A 27,663-nucleotide genomic window follows, 5' to 3' on the forward strand; every position below is an offset into this window, starting at 1 on the left:
ACAGTAGATGTCAGCCGCTCAGGGCAGTATCCAGCAACTCTGAAGGAGGCACAATAGAGAAGATTTTTATCGGACGCATCCTCCTGCAGGCAATGGGATACATGCTATTACACATAACTAATATGTATGATGCTGTATCTCTCCAAACAATACTAAACTTCAGCTTCAGAGGGTATGATCACCATGTATAACTTACATAAATGACCCTTATAGCGATTTTGGTATTTGAACTAGGTATTTACTTTAAGGCCATTACAAAGGACAAGGAGACTCTTTGATACTAATTGGAAAGAGGTTTAACCTCTGCATATAGATAAGCTTATTCACAGTAAGAACAGTGAAAATGTAAAACAGGTTCCCTAGGGAAATATTCCAGCCAGCTTAGTTAGTTGTTTAAAAAAAATGCTGGATGCATTTCTGAACAGACAGAATATAACGGTCTATAAACATTTTCAAGTAATAACACCAGGGATTGTTCATACAGGAAATATCAAATTGCTTTAGGGCATCAGGAAGGATTTTTTTCCACCGGTGGAGAAAACGTGGGTATTGAGATTTTTCATTATTATTTTTTATTTTTTTATTGGTTGAATGATGGTCTTGTGTCATTTTTCAACCTAACTATGTAACTGGCTCCCAATATACTACTAAAGGTAAAAGAGGTACTATATTCTGAACATTAAAGCGGCTGTATAGCCTTTTTGTTTAACTTTTACCTACAGGTAAGCCTATAATAAGCCTTAGCTGTAGGTAAAATTAGTATCTCCTAAACCTGTATGGTTTAGGAGATATTTACTTTGCATGCAGCCACTGATGTCAGCGGCGCATGCACTGTGAAGGCCTGGCTGAAGGTCCAGGAAAAAGACTCCCACGCGTATACGCAAGAGTGATGTAATTATGACTCCGGCCACTCACAGTGCCGGAGCCGCGATACCCGTAAGAAACGGGAACATGTCAGCTCCCTCGGTGTGGACCAGGATCAGATGTTGATGTCTCGTTCTAAGGTGAGTATTTTATAATGAGCTAGTATGCACTGCATACTAACTCATTATGCCTTTGCCTTGGTTTTTTGTTTTAAAAAAATAAAAAAAATCTGTGTGGGTATACAACCACTTTAATTAGCTTCTTGGCAGTGACGGAGATACTGCCATAGCGGGCGCTATGGGGCTAGCAGCCAAGTAGGGCCTGGTGAATGGGCAGTGGGTGAGCCTCTGAGCTGCCCATCCACGGGGGGGGGGGGGGGGCGCTGCCAGTTGGGAGGCTCGGTGGGTGGACTGGCCAATCATCGGGTGGCGGAGCAGCAAGATTACATCATCTCTCACCATCCAGCGCCCGCCCTGCATCCTGGTAGTTCCGCCCTCACTCACTGTGCAGGCAGCAGAGAGATTACATCATCTCCCTGCTGCCTGACTCTGACTGGGACACAGGAAGTGACAATACCCATTCCCCACCTTAGCAGGAAAGTGACAATCTGCAACTTGTGCCAGGTGATGTGGCATGTGGTAAATCCGCAATATGTGGCAGGTGACATGCCAAGTGGACAATTTGCAACATGTGGCAAGTGACAATCCGCAACTTGTGGCAGGTAATGTGGCAAGTAGACAATCTTCAATGTGTGGCACGTGACGTGGCAAGTGGACAATTTGCAACGCGTGGCTAGTGACAATCCGCAACTTGTGGAGGGTGACGTGGCAAGTGGACAATCCGCAATGTGTGGCAGGTGATAGTGGACAATCCGCAATGTGTGCCAAGTGATATGGCAAGTGGACAATTTGCAACTTGTGGCAAGTGACAATCCGCAACTTGTGGCAGGTGATAGTGGACAATTTGCAATGTGTGGCAGGAGATGTGGCAAGTGACAATCTGCAACTTGTGGCATGTGACGTGGCAAGTGGACAATCCGCAATGGGTGGCAGGTGACGTGGAAAGTGGACAATTTGCAACGCGTGGCAAGTGACAATCCGCAACTTCTGGCAGGTGATGTGGCAAAGTGGACAATCCGCAATGTGTGGCAGATGACATGGCAAGTGAAAATCCTCAATGTGTGGCAGGTGACGTGGCAAGTGACAATCCACAACTTGTGGCAGGTGACGTGGCAAGTGACAATCTGCACTGTGTGACAAGGGAAAATCTTCACCTGGTGGCAGGCGACGGTGGCAAGTGACACACACGGGGCTCCCACTGATTCTGCATTATGGTTAGTTGAACTATTTCATTTTCTATAACAATGTAATAATATAAATAATATGTTTCAATCATCCTGACACCATAACAACCATGGTGCCGTGATTATGAAGCGCCAACATCAGCCATTTCCCCGATAAATTGCCTCCAACAAAATCATATTTTCTGGCAGTGCCCCTCCCGAGTCTAGACTCTGGAACCACCCCTGGATGAGCGTGGGGGGGGGGGGCATAAAACATTTTGCTATGGGGCCCAGTGATTTCTAGTTACACCCCTGCTTCTTGGCTTTTTACAAAGTCTAACAGTGTAAGATTTCACAAACAGAGATGTTACTTATTTATTATATATTTTTACCATTATGTGTTGTTAATAATGTTTACTCTTCATCCTACTGTAATACGAATGTGCATTAGCGGTATTAAACACTAGATGGCAATGCAGCATGGCACATTGCTTTTGTTACAATAATGATAATAATAGACACTCCTTTTTTGTTAAGTTTTGGTTTCACTTCTTGTATAGTAATATCCATAATAATAATAATAATAATAATAATAATAATAATAATCATGTCAATTATTTCCTAGTCTAAAATACTAAACTAAAAAGAATCCTAGGCTTTGTCTTCATTGTCATCATACATATAGTTGTCATCACACTATTGGTCTAAATCAGAGGTCTCAAACTGGCGGCCCTCCAGCTGTTGCAAAACTACAAATCCCATCATGCCTCTGCCTGTGGGAGTCGTGCTTGTAACTGTCAGCCTTGCAATGCCTCATGGGACTTGTAGTTTCGCAACAGCTGGAGGGCCACCATTTTGAGACCCCTGGTCTAAATATTCCATAGTGGTACATGATTCATTCAGTAAGCAATAAGGTTGTCTAATTTTGTAGACAATGGGGTTTATTTACTAAACCTGGAGAGTGCAAAATCAGGCTCACTTCTGCAGAGAAACCAATCAGCTTCCAGGTTTATTGCCAAATCTTAATTGAACAAGCTGAAGTTAGAAGATTCTGAGCGCACCAGTTTTAGTAAATCAACCCCAATGCACCTTAAAAGGTGCACTAAATAGTACAGCCTTTCAGACTTTCATTTACTGCATCCCCTGAAAGCAGATAAACTGCATTGTTCGTTTTCCCATCTAAGGTTTGAATTAAAACAGGTTGTAATTTTAAAGCTTGCTTTTCAAACAGAAGGTAGGGCTTGCAATAAAGTCTCTTCATTTCATCACTCATAATTGGCTTTCTTCAGCACTCCATTTGCTGCCATCATGAAAAATGTACAGACATTATATTTTGAGGAGTAAGACCCCTTTCACACTGCCGCGGCCATAGTGTCGGCGGTAAAACGCTGCTATTTTTAGCAGTGTTTTACCATCGGATTTGCAGCGCATTTCGGCTGCTTTTACCCCCCCCACTAGTGGCCGAGAAAGGGTTAAAACCGCTCTCAATACGCCGCAATAGCAGTGTTTTGCCAGCAATATTGCATCGCTGCCCCATTGATTTCAATGGGGATCAGTGGTGGAGGAGCGGTAAACACACCGCTCCTTCACCGCTCCAAAGAAGCTGCTGGCAGGACTTTTCCTGACATCCTGCCAGCGCACCGCTCCAGTGTGAAAGCCCTCAGGCTTTCTTCATTTCATCACTCATAATTGGCTTTCTTCAGCACTCCATTTGCTGCCAGTGAGGTTGATTTACTAAAAGTGTAGGGAATTTTCACTTAGCTTAGATAATAAAGTAAAGCTGCATTTACTTAGATTATCCAATCAAGTTCTAAGAGGCACAATCCTGTTTTACATCCCTGTATATGATTTGGTATGTATAATAATATCTAAAACAAAAAGGAGGACAACCTCTGTGGAAATATGGGATGACGAAACCGGTCAGGGTGTGACCAACACGACAACCCAGCCATGACGCCCTGCACTCCACCGCCTTCCACTGTGTAACTGGTAGTGATAGCAGCTTCTGCAAGGAAATTCTTGTTTCATCCAGGACGGCCGAGTATAGCGATAGTGCCCTCTGGATCTTACACATTTTATACACTTGTGATTTTTAACTTAATGTACGCAGTTTACTAAGGGGTCTTGTTACATATGGGGGGTTTGTGTCTAAAATAGACGAGATTACACTATGTGCCGATTCTCTTGTATTTTATGACATTGCTCTGGAGTCCCTGTATTATTGGATCTTGAGGGGGATGTTGATGAGGATATAGGATTTGAGTTGCTGGTGCCTGGTTTACTTGAATTCTGGCTTATTAAGAGGAGTCCAGTGAGTTTGACCCCCTGGGGGAGTGTGCGGCACAAGGTGGATTTTCTACACTGTCTCTGGTGAAAGGTGCACTGTTTGGACAACTCCAATTCTACACTCAAAAAATTCCCTTTTTTTGAACTGTCCTTTTTATCATCTACTTCTCATAGACTCTGATGCGTGGGGAAGAGCACACACTGTGATATTTAATTTAATATCATATTTGATCTTAGGGCTGTTATAGTATTCTAATATTACAGTGTTTTGGCTGTTTATCTTTTTACTACTGTTTGGTATATATAATAATATACAATATGATATTATTTACTAAGCCAAGTTAGTGTTCAGCTTACTAAATGCTACAACTTTAATATATCAATTTCACAATGTACATATACACATTGAAACCATAGTCTAAGTTTGTAAACTCATCATATTGGGCATTATGCATTAAAAGTGTATGAAAGGAAAATGCAGTCTTTTTTACTGAAGCTAGCTAGACGCTTGATCATTTTTTTTTCTGAAAAGAGCTGGCAATGTGACTTTTGAGACCTGGATTATTATCATAATAAAGGAATTTTCTGTTTAAAAATGTTCAGAGCAATGATTCCTGTTACAAAAAATTGTTAATGTGTCACCAAACTGGAAATTTCAGTTTAAATGAAAAGTTTCTATCTGTTTGGAACCCTTTTGGTGGGCAAAGAAAGGTCCCCAACTCATGGAGCATTTTTGGAAAACAGCAATGGGACACCCTTCTTGCTGTTAATTTTTTTTTTACCCTCTACAGCAGGGGTGCCCAACCTTTTGAAGAGCGAGGGCCACTTAACTGGATTGGTAAATGGTCGCGGGCCACAATGAGCAGAGCGGGAGGATGACAGGTCCGTGCCCACAGACACAGCCCACTCTACTCTATGGGCCTTCTGATACAATCGGATTCGCCCAGACGGCAGGGGTAGATCCCTTTCTGGTTTTTTTTAGGTTGTCGGGTTTAAACAGACACAAGTCTGTTTACATCTGCTGCTCCATAGAGGTGAATAGTAAGTTCAATTGGGTCGGACCAATCATGTGAAAGGGTACTAAGGCTGCTTTCACACTGATGCACTGCGATTTGCCCAAAGCGCGGGTGCAGCGTAGTGAACCTGTGGATTTTCTGAGGGTCAGCTGCACCTTGCCATAAACTTCTATTATATTCTGCAGGTGTGGCACGCTTTCTGAAGGCACAACAAACCTGCAGGTAATAACAGAAGTCTATGGCTCAATGCAGGTAACCCGCAGCTGCACTGCACCTGTGGATCAGTTTGAAAGCAGCCCCGTAACCATTGCAAAACAGATATATCCATATATACTGTGAATTTAGTAGTAAACTTACTTTTAATAACTGTCTTTCATTCTGGTATCGCTGGCTGTTGCTGTCCCAGGCGGAGTGCATTTGGTATCACTCTGCCTGTGACAGGAGCGTGCACCATACAGGAAGCAGCTCTGCCCCGCAGCCACTTGCTTCCACTACCAGTGGCTTCATTCACAAAACTGCTGCTCTGGAATGGCTGGTCGGCAACCCATGATCTGGGCTTCTCAACCTGCCATCTTAGAGCAGGTGATCGAGGGCCACATCAGAGGGTTCCGCGGGCCACATGTGGCCCCCGGGCCACTTGTTGGGCACCCCTGCTCTACAGAATCACATGTGTATCTTTACAGCAATACCAGATTTTACCAGCAGATGAGCGCTCTTAAGGTGAGAAAATAAATATGTGTGAAGCCACTGAAAAACATAAATTCACTTTAATTCTTACTCAAAATTAGCAGATACTCATCATTCATTGTTTCTCTAGCCCTCTGTTCAACCACGAGGAATAGGGCAAGCCCCTGTGTAAACACTAGGGTTGACCTTCTAAAACTGAAGCGTACAAAATCTGGTGCAGCTGTGCACGGTAGCCAATCAGCTTCTAACTTCAACTTGTTCAATTAACCACTTGTCGGCCGGACCATAGACAAATTACATCCTAGTCAGCAAGTGGGATGCCAGGGTTATGGCTGCAGCAATATGCCATATCCTCATATTGTTTTGTTTTTTTCATCCGGTGATTCTCTACAAGATAAAAGTGGTCAAGTGGTGAATTAACCACTGGATCACTTTTAGAAGAGTCCGGTAGGGGTGTCCCCCCTCCTGCAGCTTCCCGGTGATTCCTGGGCTTAGCTGACCTGACCGGTCGGTGAAGCCCTGAACCCATCCAGTGGCACCGATGGCTTGCAATAGAGATGAGTGAAGGCAAGATGGTCACTTCCAGTTACTCCAGCATGTAAACAAGGCTTTTTTTTTGTTAAAGCAAGAGATCAAAAAAAGTTTTTGGATCTTTTGCTTTTACAGGTAGTGTTCGTGCACAGTGGTGAACACATACATAGGCCATGCCCGCATATATAAATGGTGTTCAAACCACACATGTGATGCATCGCTGTGAATGTCAGAGGTAGAGCAATAATTCTAGTACTAGACCTCCTCTATAACTCTAAACTGGTAACTTGTAGAAATTTTTAAAGCGTCGCCTATGGAGATTTTCAAGTACCGTAGTTTGTCGCCATCCCATGAGCAAGCACAATTTTAAAGCATGACATGTTGGGTATCTATTTACTCGGACATACATAATCTTTTATATTTTACAAAAAAAAAAGGGTTATATATATATTTTAATTTTTTTAACTCATTAAAGTGTATTCTATATTTTTTAATTGTGTTTTAAAAATCACTGCACAAAAACTGCGTGACATAAAAAAATTGCACTAAACGCTATTTTAGCTAAAAGGCTTAGACCTTTGCTAAAAAAAAAAAAAAATATATATATATATATATATATATATATATAGAGAGAGAGAGAGAGAGAGAGAGAGACAGAGAGAGACACAGAGAGAGACAGAGAGAGAGAGACAGAGAGAGAGAGACAGAGAGAGAGAAAGAGAGAGAGAGAGAGAGAGAGACTGAGCGAGAGAGACAGAGAGAAATGGACAGAGAGACAGAGAGAGAGAGACAGAGAGACAGAGAGAGAGACAGAGACAGAGAGAGTGAGAGAGAGACACAGAGAGAGAGAGAGAGAGAGAGAATGTTTGGGGGTTTTAAGTAACTTTCTAGCAAACAAACACAGATTTTTACATATATGATAGATGTGTCAGACTTGGCCATGGCAAGTGGTTAAGCTATGATAAAATAAACCTGGAAGATGATCTATGTAGACAACATTTTACACTCTCCAGTTTTAGTAACTTGACCCCTATGAGTTGTTCAAGTCATACCTTAAAATAAATGAACAATGGATTTTTACCATGTAACAGCATCGGTGCTTTTTGGCTTAGTGCTGTCACATGCTCCACCATTCCCAAAAGTATTAAGTATTTTTTTTTACTCCTGAAAGCTGAATGGAGCTATGGGGTAATGAACGAAAAGAGAGTATGTGTTGCTTGGGAGAGGAACTCAAATTCCTATTAAAAGTTGAACTTGAGAGCCCCAGGAAGGGGCACTACTTGAAGAAACCAAAAGTAATTTGGACCTTTTAACATATAAGTTTGTCTATTAAAATGCACTAATTATTGCCATTCTTTAGAGTAAATTATATTTACCCTCAGCTCTTGGCTATCAAAGTACATGCAGCATGAATTAACAACATTTAACTTTTTCAATTTAATGTAAAACAAGGTAATGTCTTGCTTGTTTATCAAGAATGTTTTCACTGGTTATTAAACTTTATAGAAAATGAGAGACATCTTACAATAGTTTCCATTTCCAGCCATGTAATTTAGAACATCACTAAAAACCTTTTCATAGTACTGCAGTCTGCACACTGCACTGCAGAAAGGCTGCAGTTTGGAATGCTAAATCCTGTCATTAAAACCTTCAGTGAAAATATTTACTGTTCCCTATTGCAGCATTGAGTGTAGCTTTCTTTTAATTCAATGCAAAAAAAAAAAAAAATGCAAGGTTAAAGGAAAATATTATCCAGGCAGAAATGCAAAAATATGCTTGATAAAAATTATGCAGGAAGAAAGCTGTTGTCCTAGGATGGTTTTGGTTAATGGTCTTGGTGTTCTTCCATAAAATATCAGCATAAAATTTTCTGTTTATTGATCAAGTATACGTTTTACATTAATTATATTTACCCTATATAGCTTACAGCAGTAGTTTTGCTAATGCTGATAGCTTGCACAATCAATAAATGCAAATAAGCTGTTTTACACCATTCAATATAGAATAATTACAGCATTCAAGTTTAAAACACAACCTACATGGTAAAAATGGATCAGGTTGTGAAACTGAAAATAGTCATAACAACAAACCTAAGTAAGAAGAACATAAACACAGAATTTATTAAGATTTTTCTGTATTTGATATGTCAATGTGTAGCTCCATTTATTTTAAATGGATTTTAGGGACAGAAAGAATAATGTTGCTAAAAATGACCACACTCTTGTCCCCAAAGATACACACATCCACATATTTATATACTGTATATACAGTATATACACACACACACACACACAAATAAAATAATTCAATATTATGTCAAACGATGATCAACCAACAACATCTGTGTTATGCCCTGTACACACGGTCGGACATTCCGATGACAAAATCCGCTGGAAATTTTCCGACGGGTTTTGGCCCAAACTTGTCTTGCATACACACCGTCGCACAAAGTTGTTGGAAAATCCAATCATTCAGAACGAGGTGATGTAAACCAAGTACGTTGGGACTATAAACGGGCCAGTATTCAATAGCTTTCGTCTTGTAATTTATTCTGAGCATGTGTGTCACTTTGTCCGTCAGAATTGTCTACACATGATTGGAATTTAATCGATCGGATTTTGTTGTCGGAAAATTTTAAATCCAGCTCTCAAACTTTGAGTGTCAGAAATTCCGACAGAAAAAGTCCGATTTAGTCCCATACGAACGGATTTTCCAACAACACGATCCGATCACACATTTTCCGCCGAAAAGTCAGACCTTGCGTACAGGACATTACAGTCCAAAAAATTTCAGTGAAGTATCACTACATGCATCCATCCATAATTGAAAAGCAACTCACTGTAAAGATATTAGCCCATGCCACTGGTAGGTCAATATGCACCCAGTTTTGATGAGCAATGGGCACACATAATCCAGAATTACCTTCCAAATGATAACCATATAGATTTAGTAATTCAGCAGGAACACTCAGGCCGCGTACACACGCGGGGACTGTTCGCCCAACTTTGTCCGTCAAACAGTTTCGGCAACCAGTCCGCTCAAAATTAGCATGGACGGACATGGCCACACACGACGTACGAACAGTTTGCTGAAACCGTGCGCGATGACGTGAACGGCACGTACGACGGGACGAAAAATACGACGTCCTATACACTGCATTATAACTTTCGGCGTGTAAAGCCTTTCTGAGCATGCGCGGAACTTAGTTTGTCGAACAAGCCTACACACGAGGGAACTGTTCGCTGAAACAAGGTTTCAGCGGACAGTTTTTCGGAAATTCCGAAAAACCTTGTTCAGCGGACTGTTCGCTGAAACTGTCCGCTGAAAGCCCACACACGAGCGGACTGTTTGCCGAAACACTGTTCAGCGGACAAAGTTGGGCGAACAGTCCCCGCGTGTGTACGCGACCTCAGTCTCAGAGAGAAAAAGAAACAATTTAATTTGTGGTATTCTGTTAAAAGTAGTGGTGGTGTAAATGCAGATAAAAAGGCCACTTGCATGGTAACAGTGCAACAAAGCATTTTGTAACGTATAAGGTATATGTTAAATCTCTTAGCCAGAGCATGAAATGTGCCCTTCCCTTATGCTCATTGAGGAGTAAGGATGAGCCAAACACCCCCCTGTTCGTTTTGCACCAGAACCTGCGAACAGACCCAAACTTCGTGTGAACTTTAGAACCCTATTAAAGTCTATGGGACTCGAACGTTCACAATCTAAAGTGCTAATTTTAAAGGCTAATATGCAAGTTACTGTCCTAAAAAGTGTTTGGGGACCTGGGTCCTGCCCCAGTGGACATGAATCAATGCAAAAAAAAGTTTTAAAAATGGCCGTTTTTTCAGGAGCAGTGATTTTAATAATGAATAAAAGTATAATATTTCTTTAAATTTCGTACCGGGGGGGTGTCTATAGTATGCCTGTGAATGGGGCGCATGTTTCCCATGCTTAGAACTGTCCCTGCACAAAGTGTAATTTCGCAAGGAAAAAAAGTCTTTTAAAATCACTTTCAATTGTCGGCTCCCTTAATACAGAGAACACTCAATGAGTGTTCTCTGTATTATGGAGCGGACAATTCATTCATTGATAAAAAATAAAATAAAAAAAAGCGTGGGGTTCACCTAAATTCAATTACCAGGCCCTTCAGGTCTGGTATGGATATTAAAGGGAACCCTGCATCAAATTAAAGAAAAAATTGACATGGGGTCCCCCTAAAAATCCATACCTTTATCCGAACACGCAACCTGGCAGGCTGCAGGAAAAGAGGGGGGGCGAGAGAGCACCCCCCTCCTGAACCGTACCAGGCCACATGCCCTCAACATTGGGAGGATGCTTGGGGGTCTATGACCCCTCAAAGCACCATGTCCCTATGTTGATGGGGACAAGGGCCTCATCCCCACAACCCTGGCCGGTGGTTGTGGGGGTCTGCGGGCAGGGGGGCTTATCAGAATCTGGAAGCCCCCTTTAACAAGGGGACCCCCAGATCCCGGCCCCCCTGTTTGAAATGATTTGGGGGTACAAAAGTACCCCTACCATTTCCCAAAGAAAGTGTAAAAAATTGTTAAATAAGACAAACACACTTTTGAAAAACCCTATTAAAGTCTATGGGACTCGAACGTTCGAAATCTAAGGTGCTAATTTTAAAGGCTAATATGCAAGTTATTGTCTTAAAAAGGTATTGGGGACCTGGCTCCTGTCCCAGGGGACATGTATCAATGCAAAAAAATTTTTTCAAAACAGCAATTTTTTCGGGAGCAGTGATTTTAATAATGCTTAAAGTGAAACAATAAAAGTGTAATATTCTTTTAAATTTCGTACCTGGGGGGTGTGTATAGTATGCCTGTAAAGGGACGCATGTTTCCCATGCTTAGAACTGTCCCTGCACAAAGTGTCATTTCTGCAGGAAAAAAGTCATTTAAAAGCACTCGCAGCTATAATGAATTGCCGGATCCCCGTAATACAGAGAACAGTCATTGAAAGTCATTAATAAAAAAAAATGCGTGGGGTTCCCCCCAAATTCAATTACTAGGCCCTTCAGGTCTGGTATGGATATTAAGGGGAACCCCGTGTCAAATTTAAAAAATGACGTGGGGTTCCCCTCAAATATCCATACCAGACCCTTCAGGTCTGGTATGGATTTTAAGGGGAACTCCACACCAAATTAAAAAAAAAATGGCATGTTCCTCCCACAAATACATACCAGACCCTTTATCCGAGCATGCAACCTGGCAGGCCACAGAAAAAGAGGGGGGATGAGAGAGCCCTCCCCGAACTGTACCAGGCCACATGCCCTCAACATTGGGAGGATGCTTTGGGAGTCTGTGACCCCTCAAAGCACCATGTCCCCATGTTGATGGGGACAAGGGCCTCATCCCCAAAACCCTGGCCTGTGGCTGTGGGAGTCTGCTGGCGGGGGACTTATTAGAATCTGGAAGCGCCCTTTAACAAGGGGACCCCCAGATCCCATCCCCGTCTGTTTGAATTGGTAATGAGTACATTGTACCCCTACCATTTCACAAAGAAAGTGTAAAAAATTGTTAAAAAAGACACAGACATGGGATAAGTCCTTTATTAAAAAAAAATAAAAAAATAAAAAAAAAGATTCCAGCGGTGGTAATCCACTCTTGGTATCCATACCAGACCTGAAGGGCCTGGTAATTGAATTTGGGGGGAACCCCACACATTTTTTTTTATCAATGACTTTCAATGACTGTTCTCTGTATTATGGGGAGCCGACAATTCATTATAGCCGCGAGTGCTTTTAAATGGCTTTTTTTTCCTGCAGAAATGACACTTTGTGCAGGGACAGTTCTAAGCATGGGAAACATGCGCCCCTTTAAAGGCATACTATACACACCCCTCAGGTACAAAATTTAAAGGAATATTACACTTTTATTGTTTCACTTTAAGCATTATTAAAATCACTGCTCTCGAAAAAACGTCAATTTTTAAAACTTTTTTTGCATTGATACATGTCCCCTGGGGCAGGACCCAGGTCCCCAAACACTTTTTATAACAATAACCTGCATATAAGACTTTAAAATTAGCACTTTAGATTTCCCCCATAGACTTTTACAGGGTGTTCCGTGGCTATCTTCCACTCAATCCAAAAATGTAAGTCCAAACAAAATTACACTCTAATTATCCCATGTGCTGAAAATCAAATGTCTCTCTGCAATATCACTTACAATCCACCTTCATTACACCTACACCTTTTGATCACCTTTCCACTTGTGCTCTCACCTGGTTTAAGTGACCAATATGCAGGGCAAAATGGAAGGTTTGCTTAACTTCCTTCCTCTACAGCAGCACAAACCCACCTATCTTCAGTCACTTGTTATTTTAGTTATTCATCAATAGCAAATAACTCTATCCTGTTTTTGCAAGTATGGGGATTATGTGACTGACTCCTTGTCCTTCTAAATGACAGTTCTTCTGCTGATGATTAGCCTAGTGCTGCCATATGGGAAAAGGAAAAGAGTCCACATCTTTATAAAGTTATTGGTCACCAATTACCCTCTTGCATGCATTATCTTATCTTAAAGCCCAACTGAATCCTTAGGGCTCCTTCATACAGACGTGTCCATGAACGGAGCCCGCTCTGCTCAGTGGGAGACCACTCCGTCGATCCCCGCTGAGCAGGCAGATGACAGGTCCATCTCTGCATACTGTGCAGGGACGGACCTGTCAGAGCGCCTCTCTCCCCTATGGGGGATCGGATGATGACGGACCGTAGAGTCCCTGGTCACCCGATCCGATCCTCAGACAGATGGAAAAGTAGGTTTTTCCTCCGTCACACTTTTTCGGATTAGAGGTCTATGGATTGTCCGTTCAGGTCCACCTAAAAAACTGACAGGCAGTTTAAATCAGTAAAACATATTACAGGAGCATCAAAACAAAAGATGCTTAATGTCCAAAGTTTGATTTCTTGCCAAAACAGCTACAGCCTGAGAAGAAAAAAACTATCCCTTGGCAGCAGCTACAAAGTTGAACCTTAGCTTTCTTTGGGGAAACAGTACTTGCATTGCAAATGTATGATATTTCCTTTATAATGAGACTATTGTTTCACCATAGAAAGCAAGAGTCCCTCTCTGATAGAAAGCAAAGCCAAGCCACTCCATGCTTCAACCTCACGGTGCATGCCCAGACAGCAATCTGGATAGGAGGGCAGGTTTGAAGCAGAAGTGAAGACTTTATTAAAGATAAAAATCATTAGACAACATCATAGACATCTTGACATCAATGCAGACCTGGCAGAGATTAACGCATTTCACAAATTGGAATTTTCTTAGTCATAATCTGACATCACTATTTTGTGATTTTTTTTTATAAATAGTGACATGTATTGTCAGATACAAGCATTATGTACATATACAGTGTAACATAGGTGTGGTTGCTATAACATTTTTTGATTACCAATAAATAGAAAATTAACATTGAAGATTTTTTGAAAAATATATAAATGTTTCGTTAGTGGTGTTCTATACAGTGTTTTTTCTCTTATCTGTTAGGACAGCGCGGACCTGCTTTGCCGGGACTACGTCTATTGACGTCGTCCCGTGCACGAGCAGCCTGGGCACCCCCTGAGGGGCGCACACGGCGCACTCTGTGATCAGCGAGTCTATGAGACTTGCCTGATCATGGATCGGAGCAAAGGGTCGATCCCGACCCCTTACAACATGATCAGCTGTCAGCCAATGACAGCTGATCATGTGACACAACAGAGCCGGTAATCGGCTATTTTTCCTCCTCGCGCTGACAGCGCGAGGAGAAAAGAAAAAGCCGATCACCAGCGGCCGTGATCGGGACATCAGTCCCGATCACAGCCAGCTTATCAGTGCCCACCTGCCCCCTGCCAGTGCCACCTAAATAATAAAAAGTGCCCCCCATCAGTGCCACCCATCAGTGCCCACAGTGCCACCTATCAGTGACCACAGTGCCACCTGTCAGTGCCCACAATCTGCCCCAACAACAGTGCTGCACCCCAGTGCCACATATCCGTGCCCATCAGTGTCATCTACCAGTGCCCATCAGTGCCCATCAGTGCTGCCCATCAGTGCCCAGCAGTGCCACCTATCAGAGCCACCCATCAGTGCCACCTATCAGTGCCCATCAGTCCCATCTATCAGTGGTACCTATCAGTGCCCCTTAGTGCCACCCATCCGTGCCACCCATCAGTGCCACCCATCAGTGCCATCTTATCTGTGCCCATCTTTGCCCATCAGTGCCACCTTATCTGTGCCCATCAGTACTGCCTTATCTGTGCCTATTAGTGCCGCCTTAAATGTGCCTATCAGTGCCCACCAGTGCAGCCTATCAGTGCCCACCAGTGCAGCCTATCAGTGCCCACCAGTGCCTCCTCATCAGCGCATTTCAATGAAGGAGAAAAATGACCTGTTTGCAAAATTTTATAACAAACTATGAAACGTGATTTTTTTTTCCATCTTTTTTTGTTTGTTTAGCAAATAAAACTCCCAGCTGTAATTAAATACCACCAAAAGAAAGCTCTATTTGTGGGAAAAAAAATGATAAAAATTTCATTTGGGTACAGTGTTATATGGCCGCACAATTGTCATTCAAAGTGCATCAGCGCTGAAAGCTGAAAATTGGTCTGGGCGGGAGGGGGGTTTAAGTGCCCAGTAAGCAAGTGGTTAAAGATCAATCAATCATCAATATTGGATTTATGATATGTACCTTGTCTACCTCAAGTAATGTTTTGGTTTACGCTTGTAAAATACCGTAAATAAATAAAATAACTTTTGTACTTTTGTAAAAGGATTTGGTCTTATATGTATGTTCTAAAGTGCTGTATTATAAACATCCTGTATATACTTTAAAATTGCTTTGAAAATTAAGGATGGCAGCACCCATTAACATGGTAATAACATCAATACCTCTTCTTATATAATATTGTAAAAGTATAACTTGTTGGAGAGATAGTAACTGGAAATAAGAAAAAATGATGTGGTTCTTCTATATCACAGTTCTAAAATGATGATTAATAATAATAATAATAATAATAATAATAATTATATATATATATATATATATATATATATATATATATATATATATATATATATATATTGTTCTCATTATTATTGTCACTATTTTTTAAGGAAGTGAAACTATATAATTACAAAATATTATAAATTGCTATCTATATAAAAAACAGAGCACGTAGTTCTTTATAACAATAATAAATCTAATGTGCTACATCGCCATCTAGTGTTTCATTTCACTTATATTTACATACTGGAATTAATTCAGATTATTTTATTTTCAGGTTGTCTTCAGCATGACTTTAAGAAGTATAACTTCCTTTTCTTAAAGTAAACTTGTACTGGGACAAATACATGGGCTGCTAATTAATTCTGAGCCAGAACAAGCATGCAGAAAGGGCTTAACCACTTCAATACCGGGCCTATTCTGGCACTTCTTTCCTTCATGTAAAAATCATAATTTTTTTGCTAGAAAATTACTCAGAACCTCCAAACATTATATATGTTTTTTTTTGCAGACACCCTAGGGAATAAAATGGCGGTCATTGCATATCTCACACAGTATTTGCGCAATCATTTTTCAAACGGTTTCACAAATTAAAAAATTACAAAACAGTAAAGTTAGCCCAATTTTTTTATATAATGTGAAAGATGATGTTACGCCAAGTAAATAGATACCTAACATGTCATGCTTTAAAATTGCGCACAATCATAGAATAGCGCCAAACCTCGGTACTTAAAAATCTCCATAGGTGACGCTTTAATTTTTTTTACAGGTTACCAGTTTAGAGTTACAGAGGAGGTCTAGTGCTAGAATTGTTGCACACACTGTAACACACGCGGCGATATCTCACATGTGTGGTTTGAATGGCGTTTACATATGTGGGCGGGACTTACGTGGACGTTCGCTTCTGAGCACGAGCTACCGGGGACAGTGGCGTTTTACATTTTTATTTATTTATTTACTTACCCTAATTTATTTTTTATTTTTACACTTGTTTTACATTTTCTTTTTTTTTCTTTTTTTTATCACTTTTATTCCTATTACAAGGAATGTAAACATCCCTTGTAATAGGAATCTATGTGACAGGTCCTCTGTATGGAGAGATGTGGGGTGAATAAGACTCCACATCTCTCCTCCAGGCTGGAAAGATTCATCGATCTCATGCTGACAGCCGCGATCGTGGCTTTGTTTACTTCCGGGTACCCGTGCCTCCGACGTACTGGGGACTTTGCTCATACATGCAGTGCTCGTGCGCGAATCGCTTCTTTGAAAATTAGCAGAGCTTTTTTATCTTTTATCCTTGCAAGGAACATTTTTATGTATTGTAAACCTGTTGGTACATTTTTTTTAATAAATTAGTCAAAGGTATCTCTGCACTATTGGAGTCTTTTTTTCTCCTTATAACTTTTTGCAGAAATCCATTGGATGACTACATCCCACTGGTGAAAGGAAATGTCCATTGATGCACAGTGATCATCTCCTGACAGAAGCGTCTTTGAAACCACTTTCCATAGACATTGGCCGGTTACCTGTGAGGACAGTCTGTGGTACTTCAACAGCAAGCCTGCTGTTCTACTAAGCCTTATGTGACCCCCCCTGATAAAGGTCGGTCGCCGTTTTTGTTGGTAAACCTCCATTGCTTATTCCTAGGTGGGCTGCACTAGGGGTGGAAACTTATCATTTGGATTTCATTTGTGAACACTTCTTTGTTGGATTATTTCACCCGTGAACTGTTTTTGCGTTTGATACATGTGTTTTGTTTGTTTTGTTTGTTGCTTATGGATTGATCATATTAACACATATGGACTATTATGATTTTTTTTTTTGATTACTTGATTATTTAGAACAAACCTTTGTATATAATAATTATTCATAATCACTAGCATTATTAGTTTATTACCCAGCGTTGCATTTTTTGTCTATTTAAAATTAATTTAACGCATACCTAAAGCCAAAATCAAAAATGTAATGTGTTGACACTTACAGTCCATAAATATAGTGGCTGCATTATCTTGTTTTGTTTCATGCTTTTTTTTCTTAATTTTTACCTGATGTTCCTGCCTGACTTTCTGTCCTAGAGTGGCTACATTCTCTCCTCCATGGATCTATGGAGCGAGACAGGGTTGCCACCAAGACTGGACTTCAAACATGTCTAGCAGTTACATGTGGGGGGATGAGATCTGTAGATTATAGAAGGAATATAACATTGTTTTATGTTTCAGCTCACAGGAAGTGACAAAGACAATGCCTGCCTGACAAGTTCCACAGGTATTGCCTGCCGTTGCTGAAATTATTAGCCTGAAAAAAAAAAATACTAACACAGCCACCACCATCTAAAGACCGGTAAGCTGCAATATATCTATTTTTTGTTCTTGGGTTTAGTTATCCATAAAGTCCTTGAAAAACAGAGTATATGGTGAATTATGCAAATATTTTGGTATGTGTAAATCATAAAACATAATTTTAGTAATTGAACTCTTAACCACTTCAGCTCCCATAGGTTTTATCTGCTTCCTGAACAGGCCATTTTTTGCAATTTGGCACTGCATTACTTTAACTGACAATTTCACAGGTGTGCGACATGGTACCCAAATAAAATTGATTTCCTTTTTTTTCCACAAATATAGCTTTCTTTTGGGTGATATTTCATCACCTCTGTGGTTGGCAGTGATCAGAAATTTTTAGCGAGACTGCAACATTGCAGCAGACAAATCTGATACTAAGTGACAGTTTTTGGGGACCAGTGAGACTAATACAGTGATCAGTGCTAAAAAAATGCACTGCCACTGTATAAATGACACTGGCAGGGGAGGGGTTAACATCAGGGGCAATCAAAGGGTTAAATGTGATTCCTATGAGTGCTTTCTAACTGTGGGGGATGTGCTTTGAGTAAAGGAAAACAGAGATTCTTGTTTATGCTTAGCAGAAACACAAGATCTCCATTTTCCTCTCTTGCAGAATGGTGGTCTGCCTTGTTTACAAACCCATCATTCTACCTCGCTAAGCTGGACCTGCTGATTGGCTCCCGATGTGTCCAATCAGAACCAAAGAAGCAGGTCATGCACAGGTATGCGATTTTGCGATTAAGGGCTGCCCTGACGCAGTATAAGTATAAGCCGTTCCTTAAATGGTTAATGGTGCACTAGTGCAAGATCATATTTATACACCAAGTACACTATTTCATATTAAAAGCTTTTTCGGGATGAAATCTGAATTTTAAACTCAGATGTCATGTGGGTGATTTGGTCCTGTATACTGCACCTATAACTGAAATATCACTTAAGCTGAGTACACAATATACGTTTTTATATACGTTTTCATTTTTGGTTCAACCCAGCGGGTTGAACAAAAAAAAATGTACAGAGCACTGTACTAACACATTTGATGTTAGTGTAGCGATCTCTCTGCTGAGCTATTGTGTTCTGACAGGGGGACTGGACTGCCCCACCCCCCTGCCAGAACACACTAATCAGCGCTTGCAGCCATTGGTTTTTCAGCATGCTTGTTGGACAGAAGCTGTTTGTGAATCTGGCTTCTGTTGGAAAAAGAGCTGAAGTGATCATTTTTGGTAGATTTTCGTCCCCTGTATACCCAGCAGTAAACGTGGAGCCACCTCATAACTTCTGTCAGGATGGTGGCAGTTTGTCATCTAAGTTTTTTTTCTACAAAGTTACAGGCATGTACCCTTTGATAGACAGAAAGCTACATTTAAGTATAGCTTAGGGTTAAAATGGGTTTATTTTTATAAGATCGTATATACGGTATTTATAAAATTCAGAATTTAATATTTTTATCAATGTGAAAAAGGCTGGACATACTTAGGATATGTAATAGCAAAATAGCAAATAACAAATAGCAAAGAACTCTACAACAAATATTATTATAGTTAAAAAGAAAAAAATGCTACATACCCAGTTTTGGCAAAGTTAGTCCAATATGTCATAACCACTGCACTGAGCATGATATCATTCTTTGAGAAATTGCAATTGAAGAGTTCAGTGGGTCCAATCATAGGAATACCGAATACATAAGGAACTTCATCACCATGGGCAGAATCAGCCCAGCTTGGTTTCATTTCACTTTGGCAATGGTGATAAAATGCATAGAAATAGGTTGGGGAGCCATATCGAGCATGTAAATCAGCTGTTGCAACAGCAGGAGCCACCCACTGGTGATCTGTGAAAAGTGCAACCAACGTTTTCCTTCTTGTTTCTGGATTCTCTTTATCAGCCCAGTCAGTATACATAAACTTTATTGTCTCTCGGAGAGTATCTTTCCCCTCTGGGTAACCATACAGGTTGTCTACAAAGTTAGAGACTGAAAAGTCAAAATCACTTAGTGAAACACCATCTTCATTATCTACTATGCCATCCACAAATTTTAAGCCTTCTCCTTGATTAACTCCAAGCATAATATCATAGTTTAGGAACTCCCCTTGTTCCATGAGTATCTGTGGGTCATCTGGAATGACATCACCATCAATGACTGGTCCAAAGGCAATGTGGTATGTGGCTGGTGTGATGGACTGCTGAATGAGTTCTTTGTAGTTCTTCTCCCGAAGACATTCAACTAAGTCAATAGTATCCAGCATGTCACAACCCACTTTATCTGCCAATATCCTCGTATACTTGGCAGGCTGGTAGTTCACTGCCCAGCTGGATAAGGCTGTTCCACTTTGTATGATTGCTTTTTGGAACAAACCTGCAGGTGCAAAATTTATAAATGCAAATGAAAAACTTAAAAAATCATACAACAATGCAGCTTTTACTAAGGAAATAATCCATACATTGTTTCTGTGTTTTCTAAATTCTCATCCTTAACACAATAACATTTAGCACCAGAAATGTGATTTCTTATTTAGTGCATTCTACTTTTATTTCAGTAATAGCATTTAGCTGGATTTTTATTTAAAGACATGTCTGACTTTAAAAATATTTATTCAATGACCAGATAGACTGTAAATAAAATACAACTAGTTAACACACAAATTTAAACAAATAATATTGCTGTAATTGTAAAAAAATATATATTCTATGAGCAGATAGACCTAAAAATAAAATGCAACTAGTTAAACACACATTTAAACAAATAATTTTCCCTTAATAGTAAAAATATTTATTCAATGACCAGATAGACCTAAAAATAAAAGGCAACTTGTTTAAAACACATTTAAGCAAATAATATCTCCTTAACTGTAAAAAATATTTATTCAAAGACCAGATATACCTAAAAATAAAATGCAACTAGTCGAACGCACATTTAAACAAATATCTCTTTAAATATTTAAAAACTTAAATTCACAACAAAGTGAAAAGAAGAAAAATAAAGATTAGGATAAATAAGAATAATACATGATTTAGATTTATGCAGCCTTTGGTATAATTAATTAAAGTGATTGTATAGCCAAAGTTTTAATTTGTTTCTTTCTTTCAAATGGAGTAAAAATTGGGTTAAAAACGTAGTCATTTTATTTGTTGATGTCTGTGCTCTGTTGGAGAAATTGCCCTTCAATATATCCACCCTGCCAAGCCCATAATAAAAATGAATACATAGGATCAAGGTCAAACAGGATCAGGTAGATTGCATTGTATGGGGCAACGTAGCCTTCAGCACATATATACTGACCTCTGGCACCAGTTTCTGTGTTGAGATTGTATTTATTGTTTGGTGACTGTGTCTATTATGCTCATGTCTCATTACTGTGTGATCAGCATACTTTTTGATATACATTATCTGATCTGCCTTCCTCAATCTAGCTCCCACATGGCCACACATTGCTGTAAACATTTTTTTTTTACCCACTGTTGCTTGCTGTCCACTCTGCAGCCTTCCATCTAGTCTTGGGTGCAGCCTTCTCTTTCTTCAGTCATCTACTTTTGGAGGTACTTTGCCTCCCCTCCAAAAAAACAGTCAGAAGGAATCAAGCAGCGCACCGCATGCACCATGCTGATTGCTATAAAAGCCCTGAGCTCTGCACACTTATACTACATTCCTTTTATACACAAAATATGCAAAGTATGAAATGTTAACATGGTAGAGGGAGCTTATCAGAACTGGAGCATCTGTGCATTGTGACCAATCATCTTCTATCTTCATCTTGTTCAGTTAGACTTTGAAAATGAAAGCTATGAGCTGATTGGTTGCTATGCACAGCTACAACGGATCCTGTCTGATCCAGTTTTAATAAATTCTCATCAGTCACCACTAGGGCACATAGAAAAAAATTGCTCTGATGTGCTGTGACATGTAGTGTGTTCCAATGAGGTAAAGTAAAATGTAGCATTTTATCACACCTTACATCATAGTTTAGGTTGCATCATAGTGAGAACACAATTCTTCCCCATCTGTTTCAGGTTGGCTGGGAGAAAGATATTGGTCTCTAAGAAGATCTGGGACGATGTCCTCCGGTCCCCGTCCAAGGTGTCTCTTTCTCCATCACACAGACTGACCAAGTTTTTTATTCTCCATAGGGTCTATAGAACTCTGCAGTTTCTCTGTGCAATTGCACTAAAATCTGAGTCAGCCTGTGCTAGATGCATTAATACATCTTTTGTGGCGAAGTCCAAAACTTAAAAAGATACTAGGTGGAGGTGATTGGTACCTTAAATAGGGTATTGGATATTAATACTACAATTGAACCGCTTATATGTATATTGTATATTGGGTTACTGTGACACCTCTATCTACACCTCCCCTACTGGTAATACTATAAGGCGTACACGTTTTTTTTTAGACAGATTGCTCTTAAGTGGACCTCTCCACATCCACTGACTGTGTCCGATTGGATTGTAGATCTCAATAGGATCATTCTTTTTGAAAAGCATATATATTCCCTAAGGAACTCCCTGAATTTGTTTGATGTTATCTGGTCTAGATTGCTTAAATCTATTACTTAGGTATCATGTCAACCAATGTGTAATGTGTATTTTGTAATGTTGGATATTGTTATTCCTTTTTTTTTGTGTGTCATATATACGCTGAGTTAGGTGGGGGGGGGGGGGGGGGTTTGGTGGGGCCCGTTGAAGGTAAGTGGTTTGGGGTTTATTATTATTATTTTTTTATTATTTTTTTGGGGGGGGTGATTTGGTGTGATTTCTACTTTTGTGGTTTTGTCTGTATTGTGGCAATGCTGTTTTCATATAGAATAATAAAAAGGATTTGATAAAAAAAAAAAAAAAGAGAGAACACAATTCTTTTCTATGCACCCCATCCTCACTACCATGAAGCCCACAACTGCAGTAAGGTGTGATAGAATGCTGAATTTTATAATACCTCATCGGGAGACACTACATGTCACAGCACAGTAGAGCAATACACCACGCTGTTGTTTAGTGACATGAATGACATGTGACTGTAGACTTCAAATAAAGTTCCAACAAAAAAAGGGAGTTGTGTTATGTGGAAAACACGCATCACATCACCCCCCCAGACAAACATAACTGCAAAAATGTTTGAAACAAACTAGCGCTATGGAGATGAATAAGTGATACTATGAATATACAATTTGGGCTGCTGAAGTGTAAGTTAAAAATCCCAATTGGTGAAAAAAAAAATGTTATACTCAGCACCGCTCCTATAAACAATAATGGTACAGTGCCTACATCAATAACATGATATTGTTTAACAATAAAATATAAAGTGCTCTGTGCAATTGTAGTGCAACCAAAATAAAGTGCAGTCATTTAAAGTTCATCTTGTGCAGTATGCCGGGCTTGTGCAAATATGTAATTAGTGTGGTTCTTAGGTGACACTCCTTGCTCCTCTCCCCTGGGCCCCCATCACCAACACAAATCTTTAAGTACACCTGTTATTATATAAGTATGATAACTCCCATCAATAGTTAGGGCTGTTGGGTATGGTCATTATATGGAAATGACTTCTTCCTTCCACCAGTATATTTAAAAACAGCAAATTTGGCACTGTTGGTAACTATGCACAGGTCTGCAGAGATTTTTCTGTAGTCTAACTATCCTGAGTTCAAACATTTTTGCTGTTGCTAATGTAGCTCTGCTAACGTACCACAGTTCTGTTTATTTTCACTTTGAACACATTTATATGGTGATTTTACACTAGGTTTATATCTGTTTTGGGGCTTTTCTCTTGACCTGTATCTTTGGTGTGGTAGGTTTCTTTGCAGTGTCTCCCTTGTACTTGTACATTGAATTGGCCACTGTTTTCTCCTTTGCACTTGATGAAGTCATGGGAGCCTTTTAGGGTATATACGTATGTTGTTTTGTTTCACATCACTGTTGTCCTGAGGAAGACAAACTTGTGCCTCGTCTAAATATCAAAATAAAACTTCACAATTGTGTGTTCAAAATAAAACTCCATCGGGGCTTGATCTCAGCCAAGATGGATGTGTAGCTCGGGAGCTCCGATACCCAGCAGGACAACAGAGTACAGCGGCGGTATTTATACCCCCCGAGTGGCGTCCCAGGTCGTGGACACCCACCAGTCATGTCCAGATGGAAGAGAGGGGACAAAAAGCCCAGGAAACTGACGGCATATTTCTCACAGCCGCCAAATAGGCATGCCCAAGATGGCGCTGGCTCTTCCTTCACTCCTCGCCCTTCCTCCGGATCCCCGGAGCGGAGTGGAGATCGTGTGCACTGCTCTGACCGGCAGTCTCTGGAAGATTCCGAGTCATCTACCCCAACAAGTGGGAGCTCGGCCAACGCGAGAAGCAGAGGGGAAGCTCTGGAGACAGAGCGGCGTACTGAGGTGAGCTCCCCTACTGATTCACAGGAGGACACAAGGGAACTTCCTGACTCCATTATGACCTTCCCGACTACTAATCAGCCTGTCTTGGACACCACACTTAAATACATGCTCATATCTCTACGCAGCTCCCTGCACACTGACATGATGGCCTGTATGAGAAGTTTTGGCACTGATCTTAAGGAAATAGGTCACAGGGTGGACAACATAGAAACAAAAATGGGGGAATATTCCTCCACAATCAATGATTTAATTGATGCACATGACACAGTGGAGGAAGAACAAGGCTGGGTTAAAGCAAAACTGGCGGATTTAGAAGACAGGGCCAGAAGGAATAATGTTAAGCTATGGGGTATTCCTGAGTTGGTTGCTGATGCTGATCTGCGTCCCTATGTCATAAAAATGTTATCTACTTTCATGCCAGCTCTAACACCCATAGAGGTCTCTATTGACCAGATGCACCGCATCCCAAAACCTAACTTTATACCAGCTCATGTGCCTAGAGACATTCTGTTTTGCATGCACTTTTATCAAACCAAAGATCGTTTAATGCAGCTGATGAGAAAAGAGGAACACCGCACCACAGAATTCTCGGAACTCCAGTTCTATGCGGATCTTTCACAACATACCCTGCAACTCCGTAAAAATAATATTACCAGAGTACTGCAGAACCACCACATCAGCTATAAATGGGTGTTCCCCACTAAACTGATTGTGCACAGGGAGGGGACTAACCATTTAATCTCTTCGCCTACCAAAGGCCTTCAACTTCTTAGCTCATGGAAGATCCTACCTGGAGGATTCCTCGGACTCACCCATTCCTGACAATCCAAGGAAACTACCATATGAATAATGCAACGATGGACACATCTACTTGCTACTTTCCTACGCCCTGGACGCCGCTATGAGTGGCCTAACCTATAGGCCCCGCACGCCGGAGCTACTTGCTGGTCCAATAACCCCAGTAACTTGAGCGGATATATTCTGCATACGGGTTATGATGACCCTCCTTTTAACTGTTTGTTTCACGTTGTTGGTTCTGTTTTCCCTTCCCTACCCTTTATTCCTTCAGGAGCTGTTGACACCATCTCTGCCTCTAAGTGACTACACTGTCCTAAAGTCAGGTCTTTCACTGGAAGAGGGAAAATCAGAGGAGAATTTCTACATAGATGTCCACTGTTTCTACCCATCACTGAAAGAGCCCCATGAAATGGCTACCCGTGAGTATACGCGACTTCAACTGTTGAGCTTCTTAACTTCTAAGGATCATGCCAATTAGCATTTTGTCGGTTAACGCTCACGGGCTTAATCACCCAGCTAAAAGATTTTCTCTTTGGTCAGAAGCTCAGTCGTTGCGATGCAACATACTCTGTGTACAAAAGACACATTTTCACAAAGACGCACCCCCCAAGCGTATGACAAAGGGATTTCAACATTATTATTACGCTAATACACAGGGGAAGAAGAGGGGAGTTATGATTGCTATCAAAGACTCAATCTCCTTTCAGTTACAACAAGAAATTATAGATCCTAATGGTCGTTTTATAATACTAATTTGTGACATTAATAATAACCGCTACACTGTGATTAACGTTTATGTCCCTAATGCATGCCAGATTCATTTTCTAAATAATCTTATGAAAAGAGTATGCAAAGTGCAGCAGGGGGCATTATTACTATGTGGGGACTTTGATGTCACCCTGGACCCAGGGATAGATTCTACTGCTACCCCTTCCAAGAGACCCATATCTTTAGCTAACTTCTTAAGATCTAATGACCTTTATGATGTTTGGCATTGTAGACATGCCAGTGAGAGGGACTATTCCTTCTACTCTCACAGGCATCGCTCCTACAGTAGGATTGATCTGTTTCTGTCGGACAGGTGGCTTCTACAAAAAATCTCCAAGACTAAGATCAATGTGATATCATGGTCAGACCACGCTTCGGTTCTTGTCCAAATTGCAGATAATAACCTCGCTTCCACCGTTTATATGTGGCGAGCGAATGCCCACATAAGTCAAGACCCTAACACTAGAACCCTGCTGAGGAGCCACCTCTCCGAGTTTTTCCAGATCAACTCTACCCCTGATGTCACACCATCTACTGTATGGAATGCTCACAAAGCATTTGTGAGTGGCATATTTATTCAGCTAGGGGCCAGAATGAAGAGGCAGTTGGACGTGCTCTTAAAAAATATTGATTGGATGCGTTGGATGGAGAGAAGGCATTCGATAGAGTCCACTGGGTATACTTGGCCAAGGTATTGGAGAAATTTGGCTTCAGAGGCCACATATTAGCATCTATACTTGCGCTCTACACCTCGTCCTCAGCTAAAGTATACACTTCAGGAATTTTATCAAAGCCCTTTAGTATCATGAATGGCACCCGGCAGGGGTGTCCATTGTCACCTTTGATTTTCAACATGCTTATGGAACCCCTGGCCGCAAGCTTTAGACAGGACCCCAATATACATGGATTTAGCGTAAAAGGTCATAAACATGTTATCAGTCTGTTTGCGGATGACGTGATACTCATGCTTACCCGACCAAAGACCTCCTTATCATATGCGACAGCTTTCCTGACACAATATAGTAAGATCTCATACTATAAGGTTAACAACACCAAATCATATGTCCTAGACTTAGGTACATCTTTACAAGAGAAAAGGCATGTACAAAACACTTATCCTTTTGTATGGCAAGATTCAGGGATTTCATATTTAGGGATAACGCTTACCTCCTACCCTGAACACGTTTTTAAAGCTAATTACCTACCACTGGAGACCAAGCTGCAGCTAGGACTTCAAACCTTAAAACAGCATTTTCTGTCATGGTCGGGTCGTTTAGCGGCATTCAAAATGCAAATCTTGACTCAGCTAATCTATATATTTTGCACCGTCCCAATACCGGTTAGCAAATCTTTTTTCACCAAACTGCAATCAATATTATTAAAATTTCAGTGGGAAGGTAGAAAAGCCAGAAGTGCATTTGGGAACCTGACTAGGTCTAGGAAAGCGGGGAGCATGGGCCTACCCATAATAGAAGACTACTATAGATCAGTTATTCTAGTGCAACTCAAGGATTGGTTTATTGACCAACCCACCTCGCTATGGGGCGAATTAGAGCAGGTAACTATACCAGGTGGGAATCTATATAATTATGCTATGGCCTACCCACATCTACCACAGGCTCCCAAAGACCTACCTCTTCCTGTATTAGCATCCCTAAAATCATGGAAAATTTTGGTGACAGCCCACCCAAGTGAGGGCCCAGCCTCACT

The 27,663-nt window shown here is 40.7% G+C and overlaps 1 protein-coding gene across 4 annotated transcripts in view; it reads right to left on the bottom strand.

Annotated features, from left to right (window-relative positions):
* NLGN4X (neuroligin 4 X-linked) overlaps window positions 1-27,663 on the bottom strand; it is a 476,850-nt gene that overhangs the window by 25,366 nt on the left and 423,821 nt on the right. For all 4 annotated transcript variants that reach the window (XM_077480817.1, XM_077480819.1, XM_077480821.1 and 1 more), the window contains one exon: window positions 19,578-20,367. In XM_077480817.1, the coding sequence (XP_077336943.1) occupies window positions 19,578-20,367 (790 nt within the window). The remainder of the gene's footprint in view (window positions 1-19,577; window positions 20,368-27,663) is intronic.

This window comes from Lithobates pipiens, unplaced genomic scaffold (assembly GCF_037356315.1).
Source record: "Lithobates pipiens isolate NorthernLeopardFrog02 unplaced genomic scaffold, aLitPip1_a1.2 Scaffold_16, whole genome shotgun sequence".
Classification (NCBI taxonomy): domain Eukaryota; kingdom Metazoa; phylum Chordata; class Amphibia; order Anura; family Ranidae; genus Lithobates; species Lithobates pipiens.